At 40.3% G+C, this 15,740-nt stretch overlaps 1 protein-coding gene across 13 annotated transcripts in view; it reads left to right on the top strand.

Annotated features, from left to right (window-relative positions):
• Positions 1–15,740, top strand: part of FOXP2 (forkhead box P2) — a 334,297-nt gene that overhangs the window by 210,070 nt on the left and 108,487 nt on the right. For 8 of the 13 annotated variants that reach the window (XM_040343792.1, XM_040343790.1, XM_040343793.1 and 5 more), the window contains 2 exons: positions 6,994–7,131; positions 12,658–12,912. In XM_040343792.1, the coding sequence (XP_040199726.1) occupies positions 6,994–7,131; positions 12,658–12,912 (393 nt within the window). The remainder of the gene's footprint in view (positions 1–6,993; positions 7,132–12,657; positions 12,913–15,740) is intronic. The other 5 variants (XM_040343801.1, XM_040343798.1, XM_040343797.1 and 2 more) reach the window with 1 other exon arrangement.

Genomic DNA, 15,740 nt, shown 5'->3' with positions numbered 1-15,740 from the left:
AGCAACTACATAGAAACTGGTCAGGATTAAGAACAAAATAAATGGAGACAAATGCAGCGCATTTACAGTTTGACACTGCCAGGATGTTCATCTTCTAGCAGGACAGCAACACTTACAGTGCCTTGCAAAAGTATTCAGCCCCCTTGGCTTTTTACCTATTTTGTTACATTACAGTTACATTTTTTTTATCTGAATTATATGTGATGGATCAGAACACAATAGTCTAAGTTGGTGAAGTAAAATTAAAAAAATATATACATAAAACGATTTTTCAGGAATAAAAAAATGATAATTGGCATGTGTGTATGTATTCGCCCCCTTTGTTATGAAGCCCATAAAAAGCTCTGGTGCAACCAATTACCTTCAGAAGTCCCATAATTAGCAAAATGATGTCCTCCTGTGTGCAGTCTAAGTGTCACATGATCTGTCATTACATATACACACCTTTTTGAAAGGCCCCAGAGGCTGCAACGCCTAAGCAAACACTGATATGAAGACCAAGGAACTCTCCAAACAAGTAAAGGACAATGTTGTTGAGAAGTACAAGTCAGGGTTAGGTTATAAAATATCCAAATCTTTTATGATCACTAGGAGTACCATCAAATCTATCATAACCAAATGGAAAGAACATGGCACAACAGCAAACCTGCCATGAGACGGCCACACACCAAAACTCATGGAGCGGGCAAGGAGGGCATTAATCAGAGAGGCAGCACAGAGACCTAAGGTAACCCTGGAGAAGCTGCAGAGTTCAGCAGCAGAAACTGTAGTATCTGTACATAGGAAAACAATAAGCTGTACGCTCCATAGAGTTGTGCTTTATGACAGAGTGGCCAGAAGAAAGCCATTACTTTCAGCAAAAAACAAATTGGCACGTTTTGAGTTTGCGAAAAGGCATGTGGGAGACTCCCAAAATGTATGTAGGATGGTGCTCTGGTCTGATAAGACTAAAATTTAACTTTTTGTCCATCAAAGAAAATGCTATGTCTGGCGCAAACCCAACACATCACATCACCCAAAGAACACCATCCCCTCAGTGAAACATGGTGGTGGCAGCATTATGCTGTGAGGATGTTTTTCAGCTTCATCTTTCAGGGAAATATGGATGGTGCTAAATACAGGGATATTCTGGAGCAAAACCTGCACCACTCTGTGTGTGATTTGAGTCTAGGATGGAGGTTCACCTTCCAGCAGGACAATGACCCCAAACACACTGCTAAAGCAACACTTGAGTGGTTTAAGGGGAAACCTGTAAATGTTTCCTCAATCTTCAATCTAATAGAAAATCTGTGGTCAGACTTAAAGGTTGCTGTTCACAAGCGCAACCCATCCAACTTGAAGGAACTTGAGCAGTTTTGCAAGGAGGAATGGGCAAAAATCCCAGTGGTAAGATGTGGCAAGCTCATAGAGACTTATCCAAAGTGACTTGAAGCTGTGATAGCTGCAAAGGGTGGCTCTACAAAGTATTGACTTTAGGGGGGTGAATGGTTATGTACATTGACAATTTCTGTTATTTTGTCCTATTTGTTTGCTTCACAATTAAAAAAAAAACATCTTTACAGTTGTGGGCATGTTCTGTAAATGAAATGATGCAAATCCTTAAACAATCCATGTTAATTCCAGGTTGTGAGGCAACAAAACACACAAAAAAAATGCCAGGGGGGTGAATACTTTTGCAAGGCACTGTAGTATAATGCCAATGTTAAAATAGGGATGATTAGAGTCTGAATGTCTTAGAATGGCCCAGGCACATGGCATTCAAATTGAATCCCTGTGGGAAGATTTGACAAATGCTTTTCAGCAACAGGTTACACCCAACCAAAGAAAGCCATGGCAATTTTACTAAGAGAAATGGGCAAGCATTGCAGGATCCAGATGTTCAAAACTAGGAGAAACTTACTTCAAAGTCTTGCAGCCAAAGTTGGTCTTATATCAAATGACTCTGGAGTGTAACCCTATGTAGCCACTTGCTGTGGTTATTACAGGGGGTCCCACACTCCCTGTTGGGTTTGAACACCCACAACTATCAGGAGGTCACAAATACAGCTGTGAATTATGGTAGAGAGATCTACCTGTTTTCAAGACACTTAAGCCAGGAGCTGATTCAACCCACTACCCTTTACTTGGACCAGCTGTTTAGATTTGTTGTGTAAATCAAATGGCAAAAACACCAGTCAATTCCATGTTAACTTTAAATTGCACGACTCCAAACTGGTAAAGTCCAAAAATTTAAGACAAATACTAATGCAGGACAAAGTGAAGGTCACTTTAAATCAGGAGTAGTCAACCTCGGCCCTCCAGCTGTGGTAAACCTACAAATCCCGTCATGCCTGTGATTTTTTTAGGGTCTTGCAATGTTTCACGGGACTTGTCATTTCAAAACAGCTGTAGGTCCGAGTTTGCCTACCTCTGCTTTAAATAATGTCATCTTTAGATACTATGGTGAGAACATTTTTTTTGGCCACCTCATAAACATCAACTTGTTTGCTTTCTTGGTCCTTGTCCTCCTATGTAGAAAATAGAAACATTTTTAAATTTTAGTGTCACAATGTTCTAGAATAGACTCAAATAAACTTAAGTTACTAATGGTTGTTTACCTTGCAAACTTTACTGACACATGCTAAACGTCTTACAGCCAAAATTGGTCCTATTTGGTTTCTTTAACCACTTAACCCCCGGACCATATTGCTGGTCAAAGACCAGGCCACTTTTTGCGATTCGGCACTGCGTCGCTTTAACTGACAATTGCGCGGTCGTGCGACGTGGCTCCCAAACAAAATTGGCGTCCTTTTTTCCCCCAAATAGAGCTTTCTTTTGGTGGTATTTGATCACCTCTGCCATTTTTTATTTTTGCGCTGTAAACAAAAATAGAGTGTAAATTTTGGAAAAAATGGATATTTTTTTACTTTTTGCTATAATAAATATCCCCCAAAAATATATTAAAAAAAAGTTTTTTTTAGGCCGATACGTATTCGTTGTAGCGTTTACAAAATAGGGGATAGTTTTATGGCATTTATCTTAATATATTTTTTTTACTAGTAATGGCAGCGATCAGCGATTTTTTTCGGTACTGCGCCCCTACTGCGCCCCTATTGGCTGCTGGGAGAGTTGACGTATAGCTACGTGCTCTCACCCAGCAGAGCCGACCTGCCGCCGTATAACTGCGGCAGCTGGTCGGCAAGCAGTTAAACAGTTGCATTTGTACTTGTAATGGTGGTGATCAGCGATTTTTTTCGGTATTTATTATGGCGGACACTTTGGACACTTTTGACACATTTTTGGGACCATTGGCATTTTTATAGCGATCAGTGCTATAAAAATGCATTGATTACTATAAAAATGTCACTGGCAGTGAAGGGGTTAACACTAGGGGGCGAGTAAGGGGTTAATCATGTTCCCTGGATGTGTTCTAACTGAAGGGGGGTGAAATGACATGGGGAAATGACAAATCGCTGTTCATACATTGTATGAATAGACGATAGGTAATCCCCCCCCCCCCTGACAGGACCGGGAGCTTACACACGAAGCTCCCGGTTCTCGCTCTGTAACGAGCGATCGCGGGTGCCCGGCAGTGATCGCGACCACCGGGCAAGCGCGTCAGCATCAGGGGCGAGCGGGGGGCGCGTGCCTGCCCCTATTGGCTGCTGGGAGAGGTGACTTATAGCTACGTGCTCTCGCCCAGCAGAGCCGACCTGCCGCCGTATAACTGCGGCGGCTGGTCGGCAAGCAGTTAAACAGTTGCATTTGTATTCGTATTATTTTTTTCTATAACATAGAACTACCAGCTCGTACAGTAGATATGTAAACTGTTAATATATTATTATGCTATCATTATATTGTGCATTGTTTTCTTAAATATTTAATACTTCTATATATCTGTTTTAATAGTATTTTTGGCAGCATTAATCTCATTGTATATCAAGGAATTATACTTGTTACTGACCTTTAATAGATTTGCATGTGCTTTGATGACCATAGTTGTTAACTCTTAATTAGTAAAGGTCATAGTAGCTGCATCCAAAGAGTCCTGTTTGTTTCTGTTTGTCATGTGAGGAGAGCTGCTCTGCCTTTCATAAATAACCGGAACAGATTTGTCCAGCTCACTGCTGTATTCCCCTTATCTGAGTTGGATTAGAACACAGTGCTGAAAACAGATGCTTCATTTTTGGCAACAGAATGCTTAAGCATCACTAGGCATATAACTGTAAGTTGGGCTTATTATATCACATTTATCTTTTTACATAAATCAGTTATCATACATTAACAAGGCTTCCAATGCATTTTTGGAGTAATGACATAATGTTTGCACAAGATCTCAGTATCTGTGGATCACTGCAAATGTAAGCTATGTCTTTAACAAGTTTATCAATGTATAGTGCAGGCTTTAAATGTGAATATAGTTTATTTTGTAAATGTGTTCAAGAGATTTATGTTGCTTGCAATTTTTTCTGCTTTATGCATATTCTTATGAAACTTTAGATATAAAAAAAGAAAACCTTCTGTGCTTTTTAACCAAATATTTATATTATCAGAAAGCCTTAATTGCCTTGATCGTTAGGACATAGTTTAGCTATTTGCCTTATGTAATATCCATGTTTTTTTGTGGGCATTAAATTGCTTGTCTGTGATTTGATGAATGTTTATAAATGCACTGTGTTTAATAAATGTGGCAATTATTAATTTTAGTGAGTTTCTGCCCCAGCCGGCATGGACTATTTGGTTCACACCGAGAACCCCTTTTTTACTTCAACAAATAACATTGGTATTCAGAAATGTATTCAGCTTTAAAAATATTTTTTTTTCTGAAATACATTCATAGCACTATAGCAATCTATATGTGTAGACATTTGTAAAGCCTTTTGAATATCTCTGTGGTCAGTAATATTCATAGTATTAAAGCTGAGCAGCAATTTTAGTACCTGGAGTAATAAACACTGAAGTCTGAGAAAGCTAAAATGGCAAAAAGTGGACTGTTGGGAGCTTAGCAGCCTACACTAGGGTTCCAAAACTGTTGCTGCAACTAAATGAAAGTTGTCTTTTTTCATCTAAATATATTGTTGTAGTAACTGATGCATTTGGACATCAATAAATAAAGCTAATTTAAAAATTTGACTTCTACATCTGTAGATTACAGATCATATGGCCAATACAATTAATCAAAATGGCTATTATTAAAATATTCTAGTGCTGACACAGTTTCTGATTATTGTGGTTCCCAACATTATAGGGTGAGCTCTCCCTAAGCATACGCTGTCTGATTGTACGTCATTTTGTAATATAGGCTAAGGAGATTTGATAAAAGGGAAATATGTGTGAACCAAACCCTCAGACCTGTTTTTGAGCCCCCATGCCCAATTCTAAGATTTACTGATCATCTGTAACAGAAAGAGGCCACCCAATTTCACATTGATGTTTCATTACAAGCTCCTCCCGGGGCTATCAGTCAGACACATCGCTTTTCCCATCATTGTAATACCCACCCAAATTCTTTGGTGTGGTGTTTTTTTGGGGGGTCCCTAAACAAAACCTGTACCCCTTGCATTATTAACTGAAATCTTAAGGGACACTGATCTTTTTTGGCAGCCCCAGTGTAAAGAGTTGAGTGAGTGTGTGCAACCAACTTGCCTACATCGGTGGTCTGTGGCCACCCTTACTCTGTTGTTTGATTAATGGGTTCATTCAGATTCTCTTCCCATTCACCTTCAGCATAAAAACTTTGAAAATGATTCCCTCACCTAAAGCTTGATCATCTTTTTTTTTTTTTTTTTTTCTGTAAAAATGAAATCTGTACCCTACTCCAAGATGATTTTCCCAAGCTGACCACTCCAAGCTGGTTATAAGTTAGCTCCCCTCCATATGGGCCCGCCTTCTGGGCATTGGGGGCACCAGGGGCTCAGTGGTTATCAGCATCATGCACTAGTGCTTTGAGAATTGCCATTCTGGTTTATTTTTTGTTAAGGAAATGGACATGTTGTCTGATTTCTGTATATTTTAAACTAGAAATAAATCATATTTTGTATAGAGTAAGGGTGGGCTATGATCTTTTTGTTGTGTGTCCCATTGGGGAGATTACCCTTCACTGTCTGTCACTTCCTGTCCCATAGACAAAACAGGAAGTTAAATTGAGGGAATTAGTGGTTGGCACCAAGGTCATCAGTACTAATTTTCCCTCAACTATTGTTCTAGTATCAACCCAAAATGTGGTATTTTCCTCTACTTTTACTGAGGAAAATGGTAAACATGCCTTTAGTTATATTTTAATTCTAACAGTGCTCCTATTACCTGAAACAGCTGCTAGACTGTGGATAAATGAACAACCCAACATTTCATTTGCTCACCTCGTAAAAAGTTTTATGAATCGGGTGTTTGCAACAGAAAAATTAATGGCGGTAAAAATGCCTGAAAATGTCTGTCTGTTCTTTAATGAATCAAGCAAGATTATCATCTGATATTGCAGGCCTATTGTGGCTCCCTTCCTGTTCACTCTTTTGGTCATAATATTATTATACAAGATTCATATAGTGCCAAGTTTGTGCAGCACTTTACAATGTTAGGGCAGACCGTACACTTACAATACAATTCAATAAAGGAGGAATCAGAGGGCCCTGCTCGTTAAAGCTTACATATCCATACATATTGCCTGTGGTTAGATCATGTAAATAATATTTCTATAGTAATTGTTTCCTACTTACAAATAGGCAGTTTGCCCTGTAGTTCAGCAGTACAGGAGGGTTAAGGTCTCCTGCTCAGCTTCTGAAGTATTATTGAGACAGTCTAAGAAAATGAATACACTTTACAACCTTTTTTAAACTGCTCTCTCTAATAATTATGTAGAATAAGTATCCTCCTGTCGGAACATGACATGTACATACACTGAAGCTGAGCAGTGCAGCAGCGAAGAGTATAATCAATGTCAATGAAATCATTGCAGCCATAAGCAATCAATGCCTTTCAACTCAACTTAGCTGTGTTGTTTCTTTTCTTTTATGGCAGGTGCCTGTTTCAGTGGCCATGATGACTCCCCAGGTGATCACCCCTCAGCAAATGCAACAGATACTTCAGCAGCAAGTACTGTCTCCTCAGCAGCTCCAGGCACTTCTCCAGCAGCAGCAAGCCGTTATGTTACAGCAGGTAATGTTGGTTACCTTCCCTCAACAGTTAATTTTTCCTGGGTGTTTGAATGTTAGGATTGCATAAGCTCTCTGTCATGTTTATCTCATCTTCACCTTTTATAGCAGTGTATATCACACACAGAAAAATAATACGCTGTCAGGTGATTGTTTACATTGTCATCTGAAACAGAACATTACATTTCTAGACTTGTCAAAGCATACAAAGTGTCAAAGTGAGTTGCAGAAGATTGTTGTTTTATGATATATAACACGTTACTGCTTGTTTTAGTCATAGTTAGGTGAAGGCAAATAGGAAAAAATTTCAGCCCTTTGTATTAGATGGAAATATAATAGATCTGTTTTTTTTATGTTAAAGAAAAGTGCTGTGGCAAAGATTTATGAGGAGTGAATTTATATGCAGTAAAAAGTCTAGTAGTTGAACTACAAGTCTGTATATTTTTCCCTGTAATGAGATTACGGGGAGGGTGTATTTGTGACACAAAAAAAAATTATATACAGTATTTGTGCTGCCACTATTAAACTAAAGGAAAGTGGAAAAAACTCTATGCTTGCCCCAATTTCCCCATTGCTGGTCATCAGGATTGTCCCACTCGAGCCTCCTACTGCTCAGCTATTTAGCTAGAGCTGCCATATGGTTCCATGACTACCAACATCTAACAATGCATGTGGAAAGCCTGCCTTTGAAAAATTCACCTCTTCTAAATTCTGGCGGTTTAGTTTGTAGACAGCCAGTGATTTCAGAGGGCAGCATAAAGAAGTCAATGAGCTCTAAGGGGTACTCAGAAAACCCAGATAAGACAGCTGATTGGGGGGGGGGGGGATTCAAGTGAGTCACCTACTTTTTCTCAGACATTATATATAATACGGTAAATGTTTCTGTCAGGCAGAAAATAGGATAGAAGATGGTTTAGGCTTGTTGCTTTTTTGCTACAATAGCTGTGAAACAAACCTAGAGATCTGGTATCCGAATCTAGGTTTATGACTAGTATTTTGGAAAATAAGTTCTATATTGCCATAATTCATCACTTCAATAATTCAAAAATAATGGACACTAAAACACTAAAGGGGTCCTCAAGGAGCTCTAATTTCATGGGGTCATCCAAAGTGAGAGCTGGAGGGGAACTAGAGCAGAAGAGAGAATCAGGCTCTGGGGAATGAACGATGTAAAAGAAAGGTTCTACAAAGTGCAGTAGTCCAGCGATTTTTTTATGTAACACAATGGTTAAAAACACTTCCAGAATGTAGTACTAAACCAGGCTCATCAATAAGTTTGGTGCTCCTGGTATACTATTCCAGGTCTCTGTGCCGACCAACAGCTGCAGGAATGGAAGGTCTGCCGTACTTCTGGAACCACCGTGGAATGCACGGGGACCGCATGAAATGCAAGGACACTTGGTGGAGTACCATGCTAGATCTACATAGGGTCTCCAAGTGTGGGTTATAGAGTCTATACCTGGTGACATCTCTATGTCAGAAATGTTCCAGTGTCTTTGTCAGAGAGAAAAATACTGGATCTATACTCCTAGATGTTTTTTTGCCAGGATACGCATTTTACAAGTGGTTTTTAATCGTTGTGTTACATTAAAATCGTTGGACTACTGCACACTTCTTTGTACACACTTTATGAATTTTCCAAATTTTGTCATGTTACAACCAAAAACATAAATGTATTTTATTGGGTTTTTTATGTGATAGGCAAACACAAAGTGGCACATAATTGTGAAGTAGAAGGAAAATGATAAATGGTGGTCAATTTTTTATAAAATAAATATGTGAGTGTGGCGTGCATTTGTATTCAGCATTTAATAATCTGTAGAACCACCTCTCGCTGCAATTATAGTTGCAAGTCTTTTTGGGGATGTCTCTACCAGATTTGCACATCTAGAGAGTGACATTTTTGCCCATTCTTCTTGGCAAAATAGCTCAAGCTCTTTAAGATTGGAAGGAGAGTGTCTGTGAACATCAATGTTCAAGTTTTGCCTCATATTCTCAATTGGATTTAGGTCTGGACTTTGACTAGGCCATTGTAACATATGGATATGCTTTGATCTAAACCATTCCATTGTAGCTCTGGCTGTATGTTTAGGCTCATTGTCCTGCTGAAAGGTGAACGTCTGACCCAGTCTCGAGTCTTCTGTAGACTCTAAAATGTTTTCTAATAAGATTGCTCTGTATTTGGCTCCATTCATCTTCCCATCAACTCTGACCATCTTCCCTGTACCTGCTAAAGAAAAGCATTCACATAACATGATGCTGCCACCACCATGTTTCATGGTGATGTGCAGTGTTAGTTTTCTGCCCACACATGGCCCTTTTTTTACTTTTAGGCCAAAAAGTTTAATTTTGGTCTCATCTAACCAGAGAGCACCTTCTTCCACATGTTTGCTGTGTCCGCCACATGGCTTCTTGCAAACTGCAAACAGGACTTTTTATGCCTTTCTTTCAACATTGGCTTTCTTCTTGCCACTCTTCCATAAAGGCCAGATTTGTGGAGTGCACGACTAATAGTTGTCCTGTGGACAAATTCTCCCAACTGAGCTGTGGATCTCTGCAGCTCCTCCAGAGATACCATGGGCCTCTTGGCTGCTTCTTTGATTATTGTTGTCCTTGCCTAGCCTGTCAGTTTAGGTGAACGGCCAGGTCTTGGTAGGTTTTCAGTTGTGCTATACTCTTTCCGTTTTCGGATGATAGATTGAAAAGTGATCTGTGAGATGTTCAAAGCTTGGGATATTTTTTTTATAACTTAACCCTGCTTTAAACTTCTCCACAACTTTATCCCTGACCTGTCTGGTGTGCTTCTTGGCCTTAATGAAGCTGTTTGTTCACTAATGTTCTCTAAAACTCTGAGGCCCCGTACACACAACCGAGTTTCTCGGCAGAATTCAGCCAGAAACTCGATCGGAGCTGTATTCTGCCGAGAAACCCGGTGGTGTGTACACTTTTGGCCGAGGAAGCCGACGAGGATCTCGTCGGGCCAAATAGAGAACATGTTCTCTATTTCCGCGTTAGTCAATGAGGAAACTTGGCTCGCCGAGATCACGATGTGTTTTGCCCGTCGAGTTCCTCGGACGTGTGGACGGGGCCTGAGGGCTTCACCGAACAGCTGTATTCATGCTGAGATTAAATTACACACAGGTGGACTCGTTTTAATGATTAGGTGGCTTCTGAAGGCAATATGTTCCACTAGATTTTAGTTAAGGGTATCAGAGTAAAGGGGGCTGAATACAAGTGCATGCCACACTTTTAAGATATTTATTTGTAGAAAATTTTGAAAACCATTTATCATTTTTCTTCCACTTCACAATTTTGTGCCACTTTGTGTTGGTCTATCACATAAAATCCCAATAAAATACATCTATGTTTTTGGTTGTAACGTGACAAAATGTGGAAAATGTCACGGGGTGTGAATACTTTTTCGAGGCACTGTAAATATTCAGTTATGACATTTGCAACTGCTTTCCAGCTGCAGATCCTTATTTGATATCTGACATATTTCAGATTTTTTTCACTTCCTTATCTGATATGGTGATATTAGTCCTAAAGTTATCTATTCATGGCCATAATTTGTTATGCGTTCCAAATAATTCCAACACATTCCTTTGACAGTTTGACTATGTATGAACATAGATCAATATCAGAATACTAGTGTTCAACATTTGGTGTTGATCCTCAGGATTTGTTTGGTAATGGCTTTTGGCTTTTAGTTGATTCAGAAAACATAGGTAGACAACACCCAGACTTCTTCTGGAGAAATTATCTGTCATTTCTAGTGGATGTACTGTACATGTCAGAATTAAACATTTAAAGAACGGATTATTGCTGATAGAACAAGAAAAAATGATTTTGTGTTGGTACTTTAATGTACCATTTCTATTGTCAAATATATATTATGCACTAGGTCTGGACTGGAATACAGCAATACAGTCACTATTTATAGCAGCCTTTCTCAATTTGGGTCCTGTGACACACTGGGGTACTGTCTACGTTTTTAAGAGATGCCACAGCATCCTGGTTGAGAGAGGCTGTGATCAAGCTCCCACTGTTCTGCCAAACTGTACATTGTGTACATCTGTACACAGGGAGAGCTTGATCAGAACAGTAGCATGCAGAGCAGAGTAAGGGGGAGGCGTATTCCTGAGTTTTGATCTGCTCCACCTCCTCCTGCAGTGCAGTATCCAGCAGTGCAGTACTGCAGTTTTTAAAAAGGATATATGTGTGTGTGTATGTGTGTATTTGTGTGTATGTGGATTTAGGTATGTATGTGTGTGTGTATTCTTATTTGCATGTGTGTGTATATGTATGCATGTATGTTACTTTTAATCTTGCCCCCAATCCTGTATGGTCAAAACTGCCTTTTTAGGGCTGTTTCATAATAGCGTAAGGACTACTGCTCCTCTGAAAAGCAATCCATGCTTGGATCCCTTTTCAGCAGCATTTTACACAGTGAAGATGACATATGGTGCTTTTTCGCTGCCTCTTTTAATCTCCTAAGTGGAGGACCTCCATGCCACGAATGCATGCGATGCACGCGGTTGCAAGGCGTTTGCAGCAGGGTTCCATTCACCTGGGGGTCCTGCTTTGACCGTAGCATGTGTGTGACTCTGGTTATTGCCTCTATAGCATAAGGGGGAGCAGTTGGGGGAGTAAAAATGCCACTTAACCAAGTGGTTTTAGCATCACCCAACCTCCTGTGTGAGCAACCTCTTTGGTGCACCTCTGTGGTTGTGTGTAGGGCAGCCCATTTATTTCTGCCTTACCCACGAAGCGCAGGACCATTTTAAAAATAGCGCTGCATAGCTCGGAGTGTGAAAAAATGCTCCCCGTTTGCCAATGCACAAGGGTGCTATACAAATGAATGGCATGTCTGCTAAAGAGCTGCGTGTTTGTTTGCATGTGAGTAAAGTGGGCAATTTTGGGTGCATTCCCTAAACGCAATAACGTGAACCAAGGCTGGGGTGCTTTGAGACTGAAAATACTTTTCAAAGGCTCTGTGACTGACAAGAGGTTGAGAAAAACTGATTTAAAGTATCAAAATTATACATTTTAACACATAATGAAATCCTACTACTGCTAATTAAACTAGATTTAATTACAGTTTCCTCATTATTGCCAAGCAGGAACTACTGATAAATACCAACAGATATTTTCATGATTATACATATTTGACCAAACTTTTGTTTGGTTTCTAGTATATTTTGCCCACCTACAAGGTATTGTTTTGTTGACAGTGACAGTGTGTTTTTTTGGATGTGATAGCTTGACAGTAGAAAATTAGTTAAGCAGTGAATTGTCTTTGGCCCCAGGCTTTTACTGGCTTGTTCATGTTTTATGTCACTTGATAATTGATAACATGGCTGTAATTTGCATGCATTATATGCATAAATGTGTAGGCAGCATTGGAGACAGGCATTTTACAGTATTGTTTTTTAATTCAGATCATTATTAAGGATAATTCAACACCCAGTTCAGAGTAGCAACACATAGGTTTTGTAATGTATGCAACATCTGCCTTTATTTATTAAAGTCAAAATGGTTTATTCAGCAACAACTGCAAGAATTTTACAAGAAACAGCAAGAGCAGTTACATCTTCAGCTTTTGCAGCAGCAACAGCAGCAGCAGCAACAGCAGCAACAACAGCAACAACAACAACAACAACAACAGCAGCAGCAGCAACAACAACAACAGCAGCAGCAGCAACAGCAACAACAGCAGCAGCAACAACAAACACAGCAACAGCAACCACCACCACAACCACACCCAGGAAAGCAAGCAAAAGAGGTTTGTATGATCACTAATGACTAATACATATTACATCCAAATCTAATTACAATTTTTTTCCTTGAATGAGTATTACATATTCTTAGTCATTTTGGGTCTAAAGCAGGGATATGCAATTAGCGGACCTCCAGCTGTTTCAAAACTACAAGTCCCATCATGCCTCTGCCTCTGGATGTCATGCTTGTGGCTGTCAGAGTCTTGCTATGCCTCATGGGAATTGTAGTTCTGCAACAGCTGGAGGTCCGCTAATTGCATATCCCTGGTCTAAAGCATGAAAGTATCTAAAAGAAGAACTGTTTTGTTTCCTTACTTAAAGGGGTTGTAATGGTTTGTATTTTATTTTCTAAATAGGTTTCTTTTAAGATAGTGCCTTTCCTTCGATTTCACTTCTAAATGTGTTTTTTCTTTGTCTGAATTTCTCACTTCCTGTTCCTTCTCTGTAAGCTTGCCCCCATCATCCGAGACATTCTGGCTGGGGGTTAGTCAGAGTGCTCGTCCCCTCCCTTGGGACTACATCCCCGCTTGGAGACACAGCTTCTCCCCGCGGGGATGTGGTCCCAAGGGAGAGGGTGAGCATGCTGACTAACCCCCAGCCAGAATGGCTCGAATGCAAGCTTACAGAGGAGGAACAGGAAGTAAGAAATTCAGACAAAGAAAAAAAAGGGAAGTCAAAGGAAAAGGTAAGTGAACCAACAATGCACTAGCTTAAAGGAACCTATTTAGAAAATAAAAATGAACCTTTACAACCCCTTTAACCATTTAGTGTTGCAGAAAGGGAGAAAGAAAACAGGGATATGTTTTTTATAGGTAATGTTCGTTATTTCTAGAGACACTTTTGTTCATGAGCACCATCTTTCTATGTGTAGCATAGCATTTGATTTCTCCCGATTTATTAAAGTTTTAGTTTGAAAAATACTTTGCCCAACCAACAGCCAACACGCCAAATGGGGAGAGTAAAGAATATACCGTATTTTCCGGCGTATAAGACGACTGGGCGTATAAGACGACCCCCTAATTTTCCAGGAAAAATGTTGGTTTTGGGATATACTCACTGTAGACTACCCCCTTCTTACTAGTCTTTCTGGAAGCTGAGGGGTAGCCAGAACCGCTGACAGAAACAGGCTTTTTTCAAATCTCACTGTGCCATTACATTACATTCCTTACTGTGCCATTACATCACTTGCCCCTCACTGTGCCATCACTTGCCCCCTCTCTGTGCCATCACTTGCCCCCTCTCTGTGCCATCACTTGCCCCCTCTATGTGCCATCACTTGCTCACTGTGCCATCACTTGCCCCCTCTCTGTGCCATCACTTGCCCCCTCTCTGTGCCATCACTTGCCCCCTCTCTGTGCCATCACTTGCCCCCTCTCTGTGCCATCACTTGCCCTCTCTCTGTGCCATCACTTGCTCACTGTGCCATCACTTGCCCCCTCTCTGTGCCATCACTTGCCCCCTCTCTGTGCCATCACTGCAAACGGTGCATTTACTCACTTTTTTTCTGAATAGCAGGTGGTGCAAGGAGGTGCGGTGCGGTGACAGTCTCCGTGCTGCGAGCGTCAATGATTTAAAAGACGCGCCTTCTCCTCAAACTGTCCTGTGTTCGGCGGAACACAAATCTTCCCAGCAGCGCCTCTGTTCTGTGTTCCGCCTATCACGGACGTCTTCTCATCTTGTCCGAGGATGAGAAGGCATCTGTGATAGGAGGAACACAGAACAGAGGCGCTGCTGGGAAGATTTGTGTTCCGCCTATCACAGAACACACTGAGGAGAAGGAGCGTCTTTTAATTCATTGACGCTCGCAGCAGCACGGAGACCGTACCCGGCGTATAAGACGACCCCCGACTTTGGATGCATTTTTTTGCATCCAGAAAGTCGTCTTATACGCCGGAAAATACGGTACATTATGCTAAAGGAAAATGTGTAAAGCTTTGTCTTTAATTTTGGAAAGAAGAAACCCATTCTAAAATCCCATCTAAAAATATTTGGATATGTTGAATCTAAATCTCAAAAAGTAGGCATTCTCACCAATACATCATATGATATTGGGTTGTTCACTTACTTCTTTATCTTAAAAAGGTGAGGTACTACACAATATTTCTGCCTTAGCAGTTATTGGAAAAACTCTACAGCAAAACTAAACAAACATTGGTCACCAGGTCTACATTGTGACTGTAAAAACTCCTGTGCTTCCAGAATATCTTCCCACAAGTGTTTATAGTCCTGAACACTGACTGGGTCCAAATGCCATTAATCACTACAATTTTCCTGCCATGGCTTACAGTCCAAACACATAAGACAAAGTGCAGTTGAAGATGCAGTATGTCCAACATTCCAGCAGTGTGTTCCATTTGCCTGGCTGGCATGTGGATCTGTGAGGGGCAGTGTTGTAAATAAATACTTTTATGCCCAGCCATGGTAAAAGGGAGGGCTTGCTGGGAATACAACTGTATTATATGGCTGTTGTGGAAAGGAGGCTGTATACAGTATATGGTTTCTGTAGTGGGGAGATGGGTGCTGGGGAAAATAAAACAATATATATTTATCTTTAAAGGGCACAGTATTCAGAGACTATTTAGATTATACTACCACCTACAGGAAGATTTTGACACTGGCAGCAAAAATAAAAAAAAATCCAGTCTGCATCATGAGCTACTTTTTTTTACTGGAACCATTAGGTGCCATTATTACCCTTTTTTTCTGTTGATCTCCAAAGAAAGGAGTAAACAATAAGGAATTAAGTGCTGAATCACTAGCTTGAACGTTGTGTTTGTGCACTCTGTGTTCTGTTCTGGCCTTCCAGTGTGAGGTAACATCTTCCTGCCATTGC

This window comes from Rana temporaria, chromosome 3, assembly GCF_905171775.1.
Source record: "Rana temporaria chromosome 3, aRanTem1.1, whole genome shotgun sequence".
NCBI classification, from domain to species: Eukaryota; Metazoa; Chordata; class Amphibia; order Anura; family Ranidae; genus Rana; species Rana temporaria.
This window is presented reverse-complemented; position numbering and strand designations above follow the sequence as displayed.